The 15,843-nt window shown below is 41.7% G+C and overlaps 1 protein-coding gene across 2 annotated transcripts in view; it reads left to right on the top strand.

Annotated features, from left to right (window-relative positions):
- Positions 1-15,621, top strand: part of PRDM10 (PR/SET domain 10) — an 89,172-nt gene extending 73,551 nt beyond the window's left edge. For both annotated transcript variants that reach the window (XM_070272967.1, XM_070272966.1), the window contains exons 15-22: positions 193-303; positions 1,278-1,478; positions 2,150-2,293; positions 2,741-2,911; positions 5,025-5,165; positions 8,195-8,354; positions 12,286-12,389; positions 14,619-15,621. In XM_070272967.1, the coding sequence (XP_070129068.1) occupies positions 193-303; positions 1,278-1,478; positions 2,150-2,293; positions 2,741-2,911; positions 5,025-5,165; positions 8,195-8,354; positions 12,286-12,389; positions 14,619-14,819 (1,233 nt within the window). In that variant the 3' untranslated portion in view covers positions 14,820-15,621. The remainder of the gene's footprint in view (positions 1-192; positions 304-1,277; positions 1,479-2,149; positions 2,294-2,740; positions 2,912-5,024; positions 5,166-8,194; positions 8,355-12,285; positions 12,390-14,618) is intronic.
- Positions 15,622-15,843: the final 222 nt, after the last annotated feature.

Raw genomic sequence — 15,843 nt, 5'->3', positions numbered from 1 at the left:
GCTGAATTACTGTTAACTCCCGTTGACAGTGACTGTTAATGCTTCAGTTCAGCTGGGTCTGGCGACGCTGGTTCTGGCCAGATGCCTTATTGTTTGGGGCATTGCTTCAGAGAAGTTCCGCTTCTCACAGTCAATATTAGAGGCATTTGTTGGTGATGGGGGTCTCGTCCTCATTTTATTTTTTCCCTTTAGGTAAATCATTTATCAAAGAGGCACCCAGACATGAAGATAGAGGAGGTGCCGGAGCTGACTCTGCCCATCATCAAGCCCAACCGCGATTACTTCTGTCAGTACTGCGATAAGGTAAGGGAGGCTCCTCGCTCTGCGCGCTCCGTGGGAGCCCAGCTCGGAGCCAGTTTGTCTGCGTGGATAAATATATATTAGGACCCTGCAGTTCCTCTTAACAGATGGCTCCTTGTCTCTCAGTAGTTTTCCATTCAGACAAGAAAGCGCTAGAAGTGCAGCCTCATTTTAAGCCAAAATTTTTTTCTTAAGAATTAGCTGGCTTTGTTTTTCTTGTTGTTCCTTCTCTCTGTGATTTTTGTTACAAAAGAAGAGGCTGTTACCAAGAGCTTAGTATATGAATTCATTTTAAATTCCTAAGCTCTGAAATGAGAGTGTTTATCATCCTACTTGTAAAATATTTGGTAGATTTTGGGTTTCTAGAAGGTTGAGGAGGATGTGAAAAAGTTTTGTGGTGGAGTACTCTATTTGTACTATTCCATTCTTTATTTTGGGGCAGTTAGAAAAAAGACGGAAAGGAAATACACATTTATTGTTTCACTGTAATATTGTTTCCTTTTACAATGTAGCTGTGTCAGCTTAAAAGTAAGAAATATTTTTTAAGCATAGATTCACCACTACAGGCACTAGTTGCTATTAGATTTGCCATTTTGGAAGACTCTTTGGCATCTAGTAGTCAACGACATATGTCATGAGAGCTTTCACAGATAGACTAAAGGGTGAACTGACCTTGGAAACAGTTCTCTTTCTATGACTGTATATCCACCGTTTAAACTGTAGGGTAAAGGGTATTTTTACGATTACTATGTTAGATATATAAATTCAAGGAAGATGCCTAGCGTATGTATATTATATTATTATTTTATTCTAATTTATGTTATATCCTTATTCTTCAATATATCTGTTAATATATTTTATTTTTGCCTACATGAATACTTTTTCTCATTTTCTTGTAATGAAATTGTTGATAGTTTGCTTTAAGTAAGAAAGTGGAACTGTGTACTCCTTTCATGGCAAAGCGTTTGAATTTGCAGGTTTATAAAAGTGCCAGCAAGCGGAAAGCTCATATTCTGAAGAACCATCCGGGGGCTGAGCTCCCACCAAGCATTCGGAAACTTCGTCCTGCCGGCCCCGGAGAGCCAGACCCCATGCTGAGCACCCACACCCAGCTCACGGGCACCATAGCTACCCCTCCCGTCTGCTGCCCTCACTGCTCCAAACAGTACAGCAGCAAGGTATGGGAAAGGCTTCTGAGCTAATCTCACTCAGGACCGCCATTTCAGGAACCTCGTAAGAGAAGATGGCGTCTCATCCAGACGCTCTGATGGCTTCTTCTGAATTGATGGGGGACTAGTGGAGGTGTGTTCCTAGTGCAGGTGGCTAAGGAGCTGTTTCCTGAGAACAGGGACCGGAAGCACAGACAGAATGGGAGGAGAATAGAGTGACTTTCCCCAGAATTAGCGCCATCTGATAGCCTGAGCACTCCACTGGTTTCCTGTTTCCTTGGCCTGCTGAGGGTCTCACGTCTGAATATTCTGTGCTCACAGTCTATGAGCGCAGGCGTACGGAAGTACTACAGGAAGTGCAACGATGGTTCTTGAGAAGGGGTCTTGTTGTAGGGAGGTCCCTGTGATTGCTTGCTGCAGGTGTGGTGGGTTAGGGGATGCTGGGAGGTGTTCTGAACTTGCCTGATGGCGTGGGCTCACATAAGTCTTTACATTCTTTTCAGCCTCTTCTTTTTTCCTTTTTATAGCATCGTGCTGCTTTAGGAAGGGTGGGCACAGAGTCAGTGTAGCTCTGATTTTTTTTTTTAAGGCATAACATAAAAGAGAGGGTTTTTACATTTGAGAAAGATTGAAAATAACTAATTCTAGTAATTATTCCTGGTTTTGCCATAATTTTTCAGACCAAGATGGTACAACACATTCGAAAGAAGCATCCAGAGTATGCCCAGCTCCCTAACACCCTGCATACACCACTGACAACAGCGGTGATCAGTGCTACGCCAGCTGTTTTAACTACAGATAGTGCTACTGGAGAGACCGTGGTGGTAAGTGTGAGACTGGTAAGAGCATCTCATCTCCTTCAGGAGCCTTCAGTGTCAACGCCACGTCTGTCTTGTCATTTTGTTGGCGGTGAATGTAGCCCATTATCCTTCAGTTTTCTATACAAGGCATTATGCTTCTGATTGGGTCTCCTAGTCAGTGTTTTCCAAAGCTCTCTGTAAAAGGGTAGCAAGAAATTTTCGGTGCTGCTCATTCGCTATGAGATCGTCAGAACCTCTAGGGTAACTCCACTGTGCCTGACACAGACAGACAGATATCGATGGAGATATAGGTAATCTTCTAACATCTTCTCAACTTTGGATTTTTTCTATCTAATTTGTAGTTCCATGATCCACCAGTGAGATAAACTAAATTTTTGTAGGATTTAAGAGCACTGAAATAGCTGCAGGCAGTAGTGGTACCAACTAATGTGTTTTTTGTGATTTTTCTAGACAACAGACCTACTAACCCAAGCCATGACAGAACTGTCCCAGACCTTGACAACAGATTACCGAACGCCACAAGGGGACTACCAGAGAATTCAGTATATCCCTGTGTCGCAGTCCACATCTGGTCTTCAGCAGCCTCAGCATATACAGCTGCAAGTGGTGCAGGTGGCTCCGGTACCGTATTGCGTTTGTTTCTCTTGACCTTCCTGAATGCTGTATTGCCACTGGCCAGTATGGCAGCTGGGGCCATCAGAGCACCCAGTGCTCAGTGCTGGAGCTGGACCCTATATAATGTGCTCCTGCATGTAAGTTCTGAGTCTAAGGCATTCGTCAAACTTCCCCCCACCCCCAGGCTGTCGAGGGTCTGGATTTAGCAGTGTAAGCGATTTCTGTCGGTAGTAGTCAAGGGATTTTAGGCTCCAGCGTATACTGTGCTCCTCTGCTATTGCAGGACACTGTTAGCGTGAGCTTCCTCCAGCCTCTTCTGAATCCTTCTCCTTGAGCACCCAGGTTGACTACTTGGTGAGGAGCCAGTTTGATAAGTCCCTACCTGGGCGTCCAATGACTTCTGTCCGTGGGAGGTTGTAGGGAATAATTTTGATTCGATCTCTGAGTATCAGTCAGTACCTTATTAGTATAGAGGTATGACTATCTTCCTTCTACCAGGTGATTAGTAGCTCATTCCTACTGATTAGGGAGCTAAAAGAATGACTCCTCCCAGAACTATTGTTTCATTTAATTATGCTGAGGAAGTGTACTCAAGGCACAAGTGAACAAACTTGTTGTTCTGAAATAATTTGGTCTCTGAAAATTTAAAACTAATACGAAAGCAGGAAGTTGGAAGTTGCCACTGTTATTGACTCTTTATTTTGGTTTTCCTATGGGAAGGTTCTTAATTTTAGGCTTTGGAAGAACCTATGAATCCCTGAAGTTCCCTGTAAAATGTGATGTATACGTACATCCTTCTGGTAAAAGGGTCTGTACTTGAGCCATATTTTCAAAGATGTCTGTGATACATAAAAGCTTAGGAATCACTGTTCTAGTGGGTTAATAGTGACAAGCTAAAAGCAAATTCTCTTCTTTGATCTCTTTTAATTGATAACGGTTATGTCATTAAATTTCACTGAATTTTAAGGGATGAAGAGTTCTGATCCCTGAGAGCTTCTCCTTCAGCGTGTCACCAGGAGCTATATTCCCTCTATTTCCTTCTCTTCCAGAATTTAATAGCATTAGTGACTCATGTTTAGAAGGATAATTTTTCTTCTTTTGCCTGGAACGTTCCTAAATGTTTAGTTAGTGGTTATTATTATTATTAATATCTAATGACATTGGGCAGTGATCACGTAATTTTTTTATTGAGATATAATTGCCATATAACATTATGTAGGTTTAAGATGTACAAATGTGTTGGTTTGATACATTTATATTACTGTAGGGTTAGCTAACACCTTTATCATGTCACATATTTATCATTTCTTTTTTTGTGTTAAGAACAATTAAGATTTTTGTCTCTCAGGATCTTTAAAAGTCCTCATCACAAGAAAAAAAATTTGTAACTATGTATGGTGATGGATGTTAATTAGACTTACTGTGGTGATCATTTTGCAATGTATACAAATGTTGAATTATTAGGTTATACACCTGAAACTAATATGTCAACAACACCACCAACAAAACAACAAAAAATTTAATGGCTGAATAATATTCCATTGTGTATATGCCACATATTCTCTATCCATTCGTCCATTGATGGGCACTTAGGTTTCCATATCTTGGCTATTGTGAATACTGCTGCCGTGAACATGGAGGTGCAGATAGCTGTTCGAGATACTGATTTCAATTCCTTTGGAAATACACCCAGGAGTGGGATTGCTGGATCATATGGTAGTTTAATTTTTAATTTTTTGAGGAACCGCCATACTGTTTTCCGTATGGCTGTACCAATTTACATTCCTACCAAGAGTGTATAAGGGTTCCCTTTCCTCCACATCCTCATCAACATTTTTTATCTATTGTCTTTTTGATAAAAGCCATCCTAACAGGTGTGGGGTGATATCTCATTGCGATTTTGGTTTGCATTTCCCTATCAGCATAATTTTTAAAACTACCTTTTTCTCTAATTTGTGCTAGTTTGGCTTAGGTATGGGCTCTCTGGGGGGTGAAGCATTGGATCTGAAGTTTCATCTATTGTTATATTTCTGTTAGAATATTGTTTTGGCTGAACTTTTTCTCTGGAAATATTTCTCATAACCTCAGTCAGTATGCATTTGGTTTTCTTATCCCTCAGGCCACTTCCCCTCACCAGTCTCAGCAGTCCACTGTGGATGTTGGCCAGCTCCACGATCCTCAGACCTACACCCAGCATGCCATCCAGGTGCAGCACATCCAGGTCACTGAGCCCACGGCCTCAGCGCCATCGTCATCCCAGGTACGCGTCACCATTCACTATTCACAGAGGTTACTATGGTCTCAGGGAGCCCGGAGATTAATAAGAGTGAAGAGACATTGTCTTCAGACCTAGTCTCCTTGACTATTGAAATTATACTGTTATTTTTGGGCCTTAATTACAGAGTCTTACCTTCCCCTCCAATTGTTATATTTGTGTTATGGACATACTTACATCAAGGGATTAGCTTCTCTGTCTAAATGGAGCCCTGTGAGATGATTCCTAGAGACAACGCTGGCCTTTGCTTCCTATTCTAAATGGCTGTGTGATAGTATGCAATTACTAACTTGTTTCTATAATTTTATTTTATTTTATTTTTTTTAAGATTTTATTTTTCCTTTTTCTCCCAAAGCCTCCCGGTACATAGGTATTTTTAGTTGTGGGTCCTTCTAGTTGTGGCATATGGGATGCCGCTTCAGCGTGGCTTGACGAGCGGTGCCATGTCTGTGCCCAGGATTCGAGCCGGCAAAACCCTGGGCTACCAAAGCAGAGCGCATGAACTTAACCACTCGGCCACGGGGCTGGCCCCTGGTTCTATAATTTTAGAACAGTGACTTTGTGGAGTACTACTGTGTTTGTATGATCGAGTCTATTATTGAGATAGCATAGCTATATCCATTCAAAAAAACTATTAAAGTTTTACCCTTCGCGTGAAACTTTTCTAGGTCTTGCCTTCAAGGAGCTTGGAGTGTAGTAGGGAGGTGACACGTGTACAAGTAAATAGGATATGAAGTGAAGGCATCTCTACCATGAAAGATGCATGTAGGCCCACCTCTGATATTCAGAGGTTCCAGGACAAGCGTACAAATCAAGGTCTGCATGCCATAAGTCTGAGTAGTTGAAAGTTTCTAATCGAGCTAACAAACTGTTGAATAAAATGTTTTATCTTCCTACTTGGCACATACTTTTGTAATGACAAAATTGAAAGATATATGTAAAGTAGCAATTGATGCTAAAGAATATGGATAGTGCCAATTCAAAATTAATTGCATTTTTTGCCAAACACCATGGATAGCACTGACAGCCACCAGACTGGGGCGAGAAGAAGCCGAGAGAAAGGATTTCTCCCTCCTTGGCTGTCTCTGAGCCCTTCCAATTGCTGTAGAAATCCATAGGGTAAACATGCACTTTCTCTACCTTCCTGTTTATTGGAGGTTTTTGGTGGGGTTTGGGGTGAGAGGCTCTGCTGCCTGCCATCTGCCATGGCTGTGAGGTTTCTCATTACTTCTCCCAGACCAAGACAGGCAGTTTTTATCCATGAGGGGGCCCAAGTTTCCCACCTCCACTAGCATCACAATTTTTTTGTTTTTGGAAGATTAACCCTGAGCTAACATCCCCTGCCAATCCTCCTCTTTTTGCTGAGGAAGATGGCTCTGAGCTAACATCTGTGTCCATCTTCCTCTACTTTATATGTGGGACACCTGCCATAGCATGGCTTGACAAGCGGTGCATAGCTCTGCACCTGGGATCTGAACTGGTGAACCCTAGGCCGCCGAAGTGCACAAACTTAACCGCTGTGCCACTGAGCCGGCCCTATTTTTTTGGGGGGCGGTGAGGAAGATTGGCCCTGAGCTAACACCTGTGCCCATCTTCCTCTATTTTTTTGCATGTGGGATGCTGCCACAGCATGCTTTAATGAGTGGTGTAGGTCTACACCCAAGATCTGAACCCGCGAACCCGGGCTGCTGAAGTGGAGCACGCCGAACTTAACCACTACACCACCGGGCCAGCCCAGCATCACACTTTTAAGTTTGTCAAAGGAACCTGAGGCTGGAGGGCCAGGAAGGACTCCTCAGAGTTCTTTCTCAGAATGTGGAGGCACAGGGACAGGCTTCCTAAAGACTGCTTCCCCTATCTTCTCCCCTAGGCTCTATCCTGCACCCTGCGGGGCCTTGTGTGTATCCACATGGACACCCTGACCCGCATGTCTCAGCTTCGTCCACACTCCTGTGAATGGTGATCCCTTAGCCACCCCCTTAGTCCCAGGTGCCCAAATCCCTTTAGAGGAGCCCATCTGTAGAAGACAGGACCCCTGCAAGAGGACCGACCCAGGAAAGGGTACAGGGCCATTTCCATAGGGAATGGGAGGGCTGTGGTCCCCAGAGTGTGGCCTAGAAGGGGACGCACATTCCAGGTGGGCACATCCATTTGCCTCATATGAGTAGGGGCACAGCTAGAGAAGGGCTGACCAAGACGCCTGCAGGAGTCTGACGGTGTGTGGGTATATAGATAAGGTACAGGCATTCAGAAGAGGGAAGGGTTATGGTTAGCAGGGAAACAAGGATGTTTTTGTGGAATTGGTGTTTGAATTAGGTCTTGAAGGAGGGATATGATTTTGAGAGGGTAGTTGGGGAAGGCGTTATGATCTGAATATGCTCTCCTTGTGAGTAAAGACACAGAGATGGGAAATTATGGTATGTGTATGGAAAACTATTAGGTTAGGAACAGGAAGTGATATTTGGGAAAAAGTTGGGAAGGTAGTTTGGAGTGGAGTGTGGAGCATTTGGGTGGCACTCTGCAGCTTGGGCTTTATCCAGAGATGGGAATGAGTTGTGTGCGGGCTGTCTGCGCATTCACCTGGGTTTTCTCCGCCCAGCGGCTGGGGTTATCCAGTGCACCTCAAGCGAAGCCATCACTGCTGGTTCCCGCTTCAGTTTGTGTTACAGATTAGCTTTGTGACATAGGCACGTTATTTAGCTTCTCAATTCTTTTAACCTTTTATAATGTAGGCAATTATACTTTCATTCATTTATCTTTCAAACAAGCTTATTGAAATTAAGTTTTTGGATACTCTTGTAGATAATCCTTTGAAAACTAATTAGGGCTTAATTGTTTTGATTGCTTCTTATTAATTCTATTCTTGTTTACAATATTATTTTAGCAACAATACTGTGAGTATCATAATTCATATTAGCCTGATTTGTTTTCTTCAGTTATTTGTGAGCCTTTAATTATGTCGGAAATTTGTAATTTCCTCTTCTTTTTTTCGCTTTCTCTTGGTTGCCGTGCAGCCTCTGAGCCCCTCTTCCCAGCAGTCGCAGCAGGGGCTCAGCCCCTCCCACATACCAGGCGGGTCTTCTGCACAAGGTCAGACCCTCCAGCAGCAGCCGCAGAGCTCCTCTGTACAACACACATACCTACCCAATGCTTGGAATTCCTTCCGCGGCTATTGTAAGTAAGAAATGGGGATAATGTTACAGGTCATGGGTGGGGAATCTGCAGCCATGGGTCATAATTTCATCAGCTTTATAATAGATTTTCTGGACTAAATTATCACTGGCCATTTTGTACACTCTGTAGTACATGTATTGAAAGAGTTTCATGACAAAATTCAAGGCAGTGTGTTCATCTTACAGAGCCACCCGTTTCAGAGACATTAGGAATATCGCTGGAGGAAGTGTAAGCAGGTGGTTTAAATAGTAGAATAGATGGACGTAAGATATGTTGATGGTAATAATTCACCTCTTCTACCAATATTTATTGAATTCCCACATATCAATCACTGTGCTAGACCCTAGGTATACAAAAGATTAATATTGACATTCATATCAGTAATACCACACAATAATAATGTTAGCCAACTTTCGTTAAGCTCTTACTGTGTGCCAGTAATGATTCTAAACCACATATATATCACCTTCAGTACTCACAACACCGCATGAGATAAGCACAATTGTTATTTGCTTTTTACAGATAAGGCAATTTAGACATAGAGTAACTTGTCTCAGGAACAGAGCGAGTAAATGGAGGATTGGAACCCAGGCAGGATGGCTCCAGAGAGTACACTCTGAACCAACCCAGTAGGCTGCCTCTCCTAATAAGATAGTCTTTGGCTCAAAGACATTATCCAGTAGAGAGAGAGAGATGAGTAGTTGTTTTCAAAACCCTGAGATAGTGCTACAGAAGCAGTAAGAGGCTGGCTGCCGAAGGTCAGGAAAGCTAACAGTCTTGGTGGGGACAACGGCCTTGAGTATGAGCTGGAAAGTGTGAGACTTTTATGACTGAAGAGGTGGAAGAAATAGGAATAGAGGTAACAGTTAGACCTAATAGTAGGAACTAGGAGGAATAGGGACCGAGAAGTTAGGAAGGCCAGCGTTGATCTTTCTCTTACTATTAATTTCTTTATTTTATTTATTTATTTTTTTATTTTTAAAGATGTTGTTTTTCCTTTTTCTCCCAAAGCCCCTGAGTACATAGGTGTGTATTTTTAGTTGTGGATCCTTCTAGTTGTGGCATATGGGATGCCACCTCAGCATGGCCTGATGAGTGGTGCCATGTCTGTGCCCAGGATTCGAACCAGCGAAACCCTGGGCCGCCGAAGCAGAACACACGAACTTAACCACTCGGCCATGGGGCTGGCCCCAAATTTTATTTTATTTTTTTGAGGAAGATTAGCCCTGAGCTAACGTCTGCCACCAATCCTCCTCTTTTTGCTGAGGAAGACTGGCCCTGAGCTAACATCCATGCCCGTCTTCTTCTATTTTATGTGGGATGCCTGCCACAGCATGGCTTGACAAGCAGTGCTTCCGTCCACATCCGCGATCCGAACCGGCAAACCCTGGGCGCCGAAGTGGAACATGCGAACTTAATCACTGTGCCATGGGGACAGCCCCTTAATTTCTTTTTTTGAGTCCGTCTCTGTTGTGATTGATCTTTGGCTATATATGTAGATTTGGTATGGAATCAGGCTCAAACTCTACCATTTAGTTATTTTTACAATCTGTTCTCTTAAATATTGGTGGTCCTGGGGCGGCTGAATCTAGTTTCCGGTCAGGGAAAGGCTCCTGCTCATGGTAAATACCAGTAGAATCCTGTAAATAGACTGATGTTTATACTAAGTTTAATTCTGTGAGAGAAATGTGGAATGATGCAGATAACCATGGTAATAATAGTATGAGCTAGCATTCTAATGTGAGGAAAGATTCTAGAATGGAAATTTTTTATTAGGGAAAAAATTTAAAATGTACAAAAATAGAATGGTATAATGAACACCCCCATACCCATTATTAGCTTCAACAGCTTCGACTCAAGGCCAGTCTCGTCTAGTCTGTACCCTACTGTCATTCTCTCCCAGCCTTCCAACTGTATAACAATCCATAGCATTTCATCCGTAAATATTTTATATCTCTAAAACCAAAGGAATATTTTTTTAAAAACAGAACTCCAGTACCATTATCACACCTAAAAAGTAAATGACAGTAATTCTTTAATACTATCAAATATCCAGTCAGTGTTCATATTTCCGAGATTGTCTCCTAAATGTTTAATGGGTTTGTTCAAATTGGGTTCCAAATAAAGGCCATACATTGCAACTGATTATGTTTTTTGAGTTTCTTTTTTTTTAAATTTAAATTTAAAATTTTTTAATGAAGATTAGCCCTGAGCTAACATCCTCCACCAATCCTCCTCTTTTTGCTGAGGGAGATTGGCCCTGAGCTAACATTTGTGCCCATGTTCCTCTATTTTATCTGTGGGACACCTGCCACAGCATGGCTTGATAGGTGGTGTGTAAGTCTGTGCCCAGGATCTGAACTGGAAAACCCCGGGCTGCTGAAGCGGAGTGCGCAAACTTAACTGCTATGCCACCAGGCCGACCCCTCTTTTTTTTTTTTTTTTCCTGAGGAAGATTTGCCCTGAGCTAACATCTACTGCCAATCTTCCTCTTTTTATATATGAGCAGCCACCACAGCATGGCCACTGACAGACAAGTGGTGTAGGTCTGCGCCTGGGAACAGAACCTGGGCTGCCAAAGTGGAGCATGCTGAACTTAACCACTAGGCAACCAGGGCTGGCCCATGAGTTTCTTTTAATATATGTGTTCTCTCTCTCTCTTTTCAGTTGCAATTTATGTATTGAAGAAACTGGGTCATTTGTGCTGTAGAATTTCCCACAGTCTTGATTTTGCTGTTGGCATCGCTATATTATCATTTAAGATGCTTTTTCCTGTCCCTTTTATTTCCTGTAGACTGGCAATTAGATCTACAGGCTTGATCAGATTCAGGTTCTCACCGTCGCCCCCCCCCCCCCCCCCCCCCCCCCCCCCGGCCCCCAGACACTCACAGCTGTGGTGTGTACTCCCATCAGGAGGGACATAATGTTTGCTTGTGTCTCTTTTTCCTTTGCTCCACTCTTTCATTACAGATTGCATAGTTGTCATATTCTGACTCTATCAGTCTTTATTCACTAATTAGCTAGAAGACTTTAACTACCAGGTTGCTCTGAGGCACAGTTTGTGCAGGAATGGCAGGATAAATGCTTTAAATATCTGGTTCATCCCCTTTATTTACCACTTGTCAAAACAATGACTTGTTTCCTGGTATTATTCAAGGTGATCCATGAGAGGTGTGTGTGTCCTAGTGTCATTATATACTCAGGAATTTCAACACATTTGGCGAGTTTCAAACCATTGCAGTTATAATTCTCTTTGAGGCTCAGATTATACTGTCTTTGGCTAATGGGAGCGTCTTCAAATTGGCGCCTGTATCTTTTCCACACGTCCCTGTCATCTTTTATAGCATCTCGCATGCTGGTATGACACTATGTTCTGGGCTCATCTTATATATTTTCTGCCTCAGGTCTGGAATCAGCCATTTTCCCAAAAAGCTCTGGTCCCTTTTAGTAGAAAATATTATTTAGAGACTATCAACTGGGTGCTAGAGAGAACTTTGTTTTTAATTTGCTTTAATAATACTGATGGTGAAATAAAATTTAAGTTGTGATTGCTAGGCAGGAGTGGACACATTGTGCTACTAATTCACATCTGAATATAAAAGATAAAAATACTGAGCTAACATGTAAATCTTTGTAGTTTATCTTAAGGTTTTAAAAAATTGTTGCATATTTGTCTTTAATATTCAGAAGCCACATTTGAGGGAGATGTGTTGTTTCCAGTATTTGGTAACTCTCTACTAACCTCATATAATTAATTCTTATCAGAGATGCTTTCACTGCATCAAAAAGTCATATCATCGTAAGATTCTCACAGCAAGCAAATCCATGGAAAATGTCTGAGTGGGGAATGTGGTCACTGGTTAGGTATTTGTTTCTACAACTTGTATGAAAGTCTGAGACCACTGGACTATGAATATTTCCTGTTTTTCAGCATCCGAGATTCAAATGATGACACTTCCCCCAGGTCAGTTTGTGATTACAGATAGTGGTGTGGCAACTCCTGTCACCACTGGTCAAGTGAAGGCCGTTACTCCGGTAAGCTGTGCTGCTCAGGAGCGTTTTCCTGTTCACCATACTGCCCCACCCTCCCTGCCCCTATCTTCTACTCCTCAACTCTCCAAATCTGAGTTGGAAGTACCTTCTCTGTATTCCCAAAACACTTTGTGGTGCTAGATTATAACCCTTATTACAGTTTATCTTAATTATTGGTTTACTGTCTATCTTTTCCCAGTAGACAGTGAACTCCTGGGTCTCTTTATCCTCAGTGCCTTGCACAGGTGGCTGGGCTATAGCAAATGATCAATAAATATCTATTTAATTAATAACTGAATGAACCTCCTAGATCCATATACATATAGATTTGTAATTGATCACCTTTTTATATGCTTCTTGGAAAGTATATGAATCTTCATGACTATTGGTCCTTAACTGGTTTGGGAGAGAATAATATAATGAATCTATTATGGAGCTCTTTTAAACTATTTTAAACAATTCACCCACCCCAGGGTGAAAACCCTTGCCATAAATTATCTTGTTATATTTAGGTCAGGCAGGTCAATGTAGATTGCATCTGCCCCCTCTGTGTTTATCGTCACTGGTTTGTTCTGGCCTGCCTCTAAGTTGTTAGAAGTGGGTACGTTTAAATTAAGAAAAATACTCTTAAGTGGCGAGGGATAGTGGGATGTTCCCAGGGGAAGATCATTTGTTTCCCAAGAGGCTTCAAAGAGGAGCAGGATAGTCTAGTGGCCTCAAAAACTTGATTTTTTATTTTTCAAAGCATACTAAAAGCTCACTCGTTTCTTAGCACACAAACTCACATTAACTAGACTTAGGAGAGATGTATAAATCCAGAGTAACACTTTGTCAATGAAAATAATAACTAATGTAAAATGGAATAGTCTTGGCATGATCAGTGGAATTTTTGCTCCCTGTTGGACCCATTAACTCTCCCTATTTTTTGGCCAGGAACTCATTTGGGAATCTGCTTATAGCCAATGATGGTTCCCGTCCCCCTGCCACAATATATATACGCACAAATTTAATGTACATTTTCAGGGGTTTGTACATGCTCTGAAACCTATCTATGGACTGCCCAGGGGTCCATGGACCCTAGGTAGAGAACCAGCCCCTCCTGTTAGAGAAAGACCCATATGAGAAACCACATCATAATCAGAAAGTTGCCTGATGAGTGTGGACTCAGAACATGTGGCCCTGGATAGATCCCGTGGGTATTTAGCTATGGCTTCTTTCTGGACAGTGCTTGGAAAGGCTACTGTCTGAGTTTTCCTCTGTGGCTTCTCTTTTTCTCAGCCTATGTAGCTGACCAATCCTTCTTCTGACACATTCTTTCTTTAAAAATGTTAACATAAGGAAATAGTTTTCACAATCAGAGGAAAAATGAGGAAAAATAGGACAATGTATGTTTTCATAAAGCTAAATTTATTCTGTGTAAGGGATTTATTCTAAGGTTGTGCTCTTCCTAGGCTTTTGAGTGTTAAAATGTCTCTCATTTGAGAAAGACGAACTCTATATGACTCCACTCATAGGTGGAAGTTAGTATATTGATAAGGAGATCAGATCGATGGTTACCAGGGAAAAGGGGGGGTGGGGGGAGGGCACAAAGGGGGAAGTGGTGTACCCACAACATGACTAACAATAATGTACAACTGAAATCTCACAAGGTTGTAATCTATCATAACATTAATAAAAAAAAAAAAAGTCTCTCATTTGACAGTAGCATTTTAAAAATGACTTTACTTGACAAAATAAAATTTGGGAACATTTATTATTACTTTTAATTTTGCTGGTCTTTGAAATTCTGAAGTCTGGGAACCACTGATTTTGCCTGCCTTTCTTGGGGGCCATTCTGCTTCCTTAAGGAGACTTCAAAGATCTCTTCTTTGATCCATTTTATATTAATCTTAAACATTAATTGACAGATAGCAATGTTATTTTATGAATTTCTAAATTCTTAAGAGCAGTGCAATAGTACATGTTTCCTTTCCTACGTAAATTACCATCATGACGCAAATTTCTATACCTAAAGTTCTTTACTCTTATCATTTGGTAGAACTAAGGTGCTCCCTTAAATTACCTCTGTAGTCTTATTATTGTGATTGATCCATCCTCTCTGAAGGACATAGGTAAAGCATCTCCCATAGGTGCCTTTTTTGGTGTCCCCTGGTAACATTTCTTTGCATATTCCTTCCCCCTCACCCCAAGAACCCCCACCTCAGACTTCTAAAGATCCTTTTTCTGCTCTAGGGTCATTTTGTGTTATCAGAAAGTCAACCAGAATTGGAGGAAAAGCAAGCTGCTGCTCTCTCCGGGGGAGTCCAGGTTCAGACAACTGCACACAGTGACTTGGACCCCCAGACCACCAGCCAACAGCAGCCCACACAGTACATCATTACAACCACCACCAACGGGAACGGAAGCAGTGAAGTGCATATCACTAAACCTTAACTTCTGTCCTTGAGCTAGAATGGAGCAGTCACATCATGTGTTTTCTCATTCATACGTCCAAAAGCTTCTGACAATTAGAACTCTTTTTAAGATATATCCTTCATCAAGAGTTTGGAAACCACAGTTTTGACACTCATACATACACTGGGACTTATTTTATCAAGGTCATATTTACCAAACTGACTCTTCAAACCTTAGGAGTTTCTGCCACAGAGTGGAGGTCTTTCAGGGGAAAGTAGATTTCAAGATGGAGAAAATTTGCCTTGCTCTTGAGTTGGTTTTTTAACACATTGTTAAGCCTTACTTTTCCTTTGTGGAAATATTATGTGGTGTTTTGTGTTTGTACCAAAGGTGGAGAAAGGATGTGCCAAGTCCACGGCCACTAGACTTCTTAATTCCAAGCCATGGCACCAAAGGAGACGAGGCATTTTATGGGCATGTTTAGGTCAGAACTGCTTCATCTTGTGAGTTTGTGTTTTCAGTAATTTAACAAAGGGAGCCTATTGAATATGAAAATAACAATGATGAAACAAAGCTTTGACAGTGATGTTCTGAAAGAACAGCTGTCATCTAAATTTTTCTTATTGCTGATTTAAAAAAAAAAATCACCTTTTTTGGAAATCTGTTGTTGGGCTATTGGTAGTGCTTTCCATAGATGCTAGCCATCAGCGGATTAGGCTAGAACCTCATGTTCTGACAGATCTGACTTTACTACTCCACAACGCTGGACTCCTCAGTAAGAGAAAAGGTTGCTTGATGTCAGCAGAATTTAAACTCCTACATTAAAGCATTGCCTCCTCTTCTCTGGTTGGGGTTATATTAAGGAGATATTGGAGATATTGGTACCAATAAAAATCACTAAAGCAATTTTATATATATATATATATATATGTAAAGTTAAAAGCACTGAAACCTTGTCTTGCCTTGCAGGAGCCATTTATCATTCATTGGTAAAGGATGAATTCCTTGCTCTTACCAGGTGTACATTCAACTCTTGCTCACAGCATTCAGTGTATTTTAGTAC

Source organism: Equus caballus, chromosome 7 (assembly GCF_041296265.1).
Source record: "Equus caballus isolate H_3958 breed thoroughbred chromosome 7, TB-T2T, whole genome shotgun sequence".
NCBI lineage: Eukaryota > Metazoa > Chordata > Mammalia > Perissodactyla > Equidae > Equus > Equus caballus.
The sequence above is the reverse complement of the archived record's forward strand: the minus strand, read 5'-3'. Positions and strand labels throughout refer to the sequence as shown.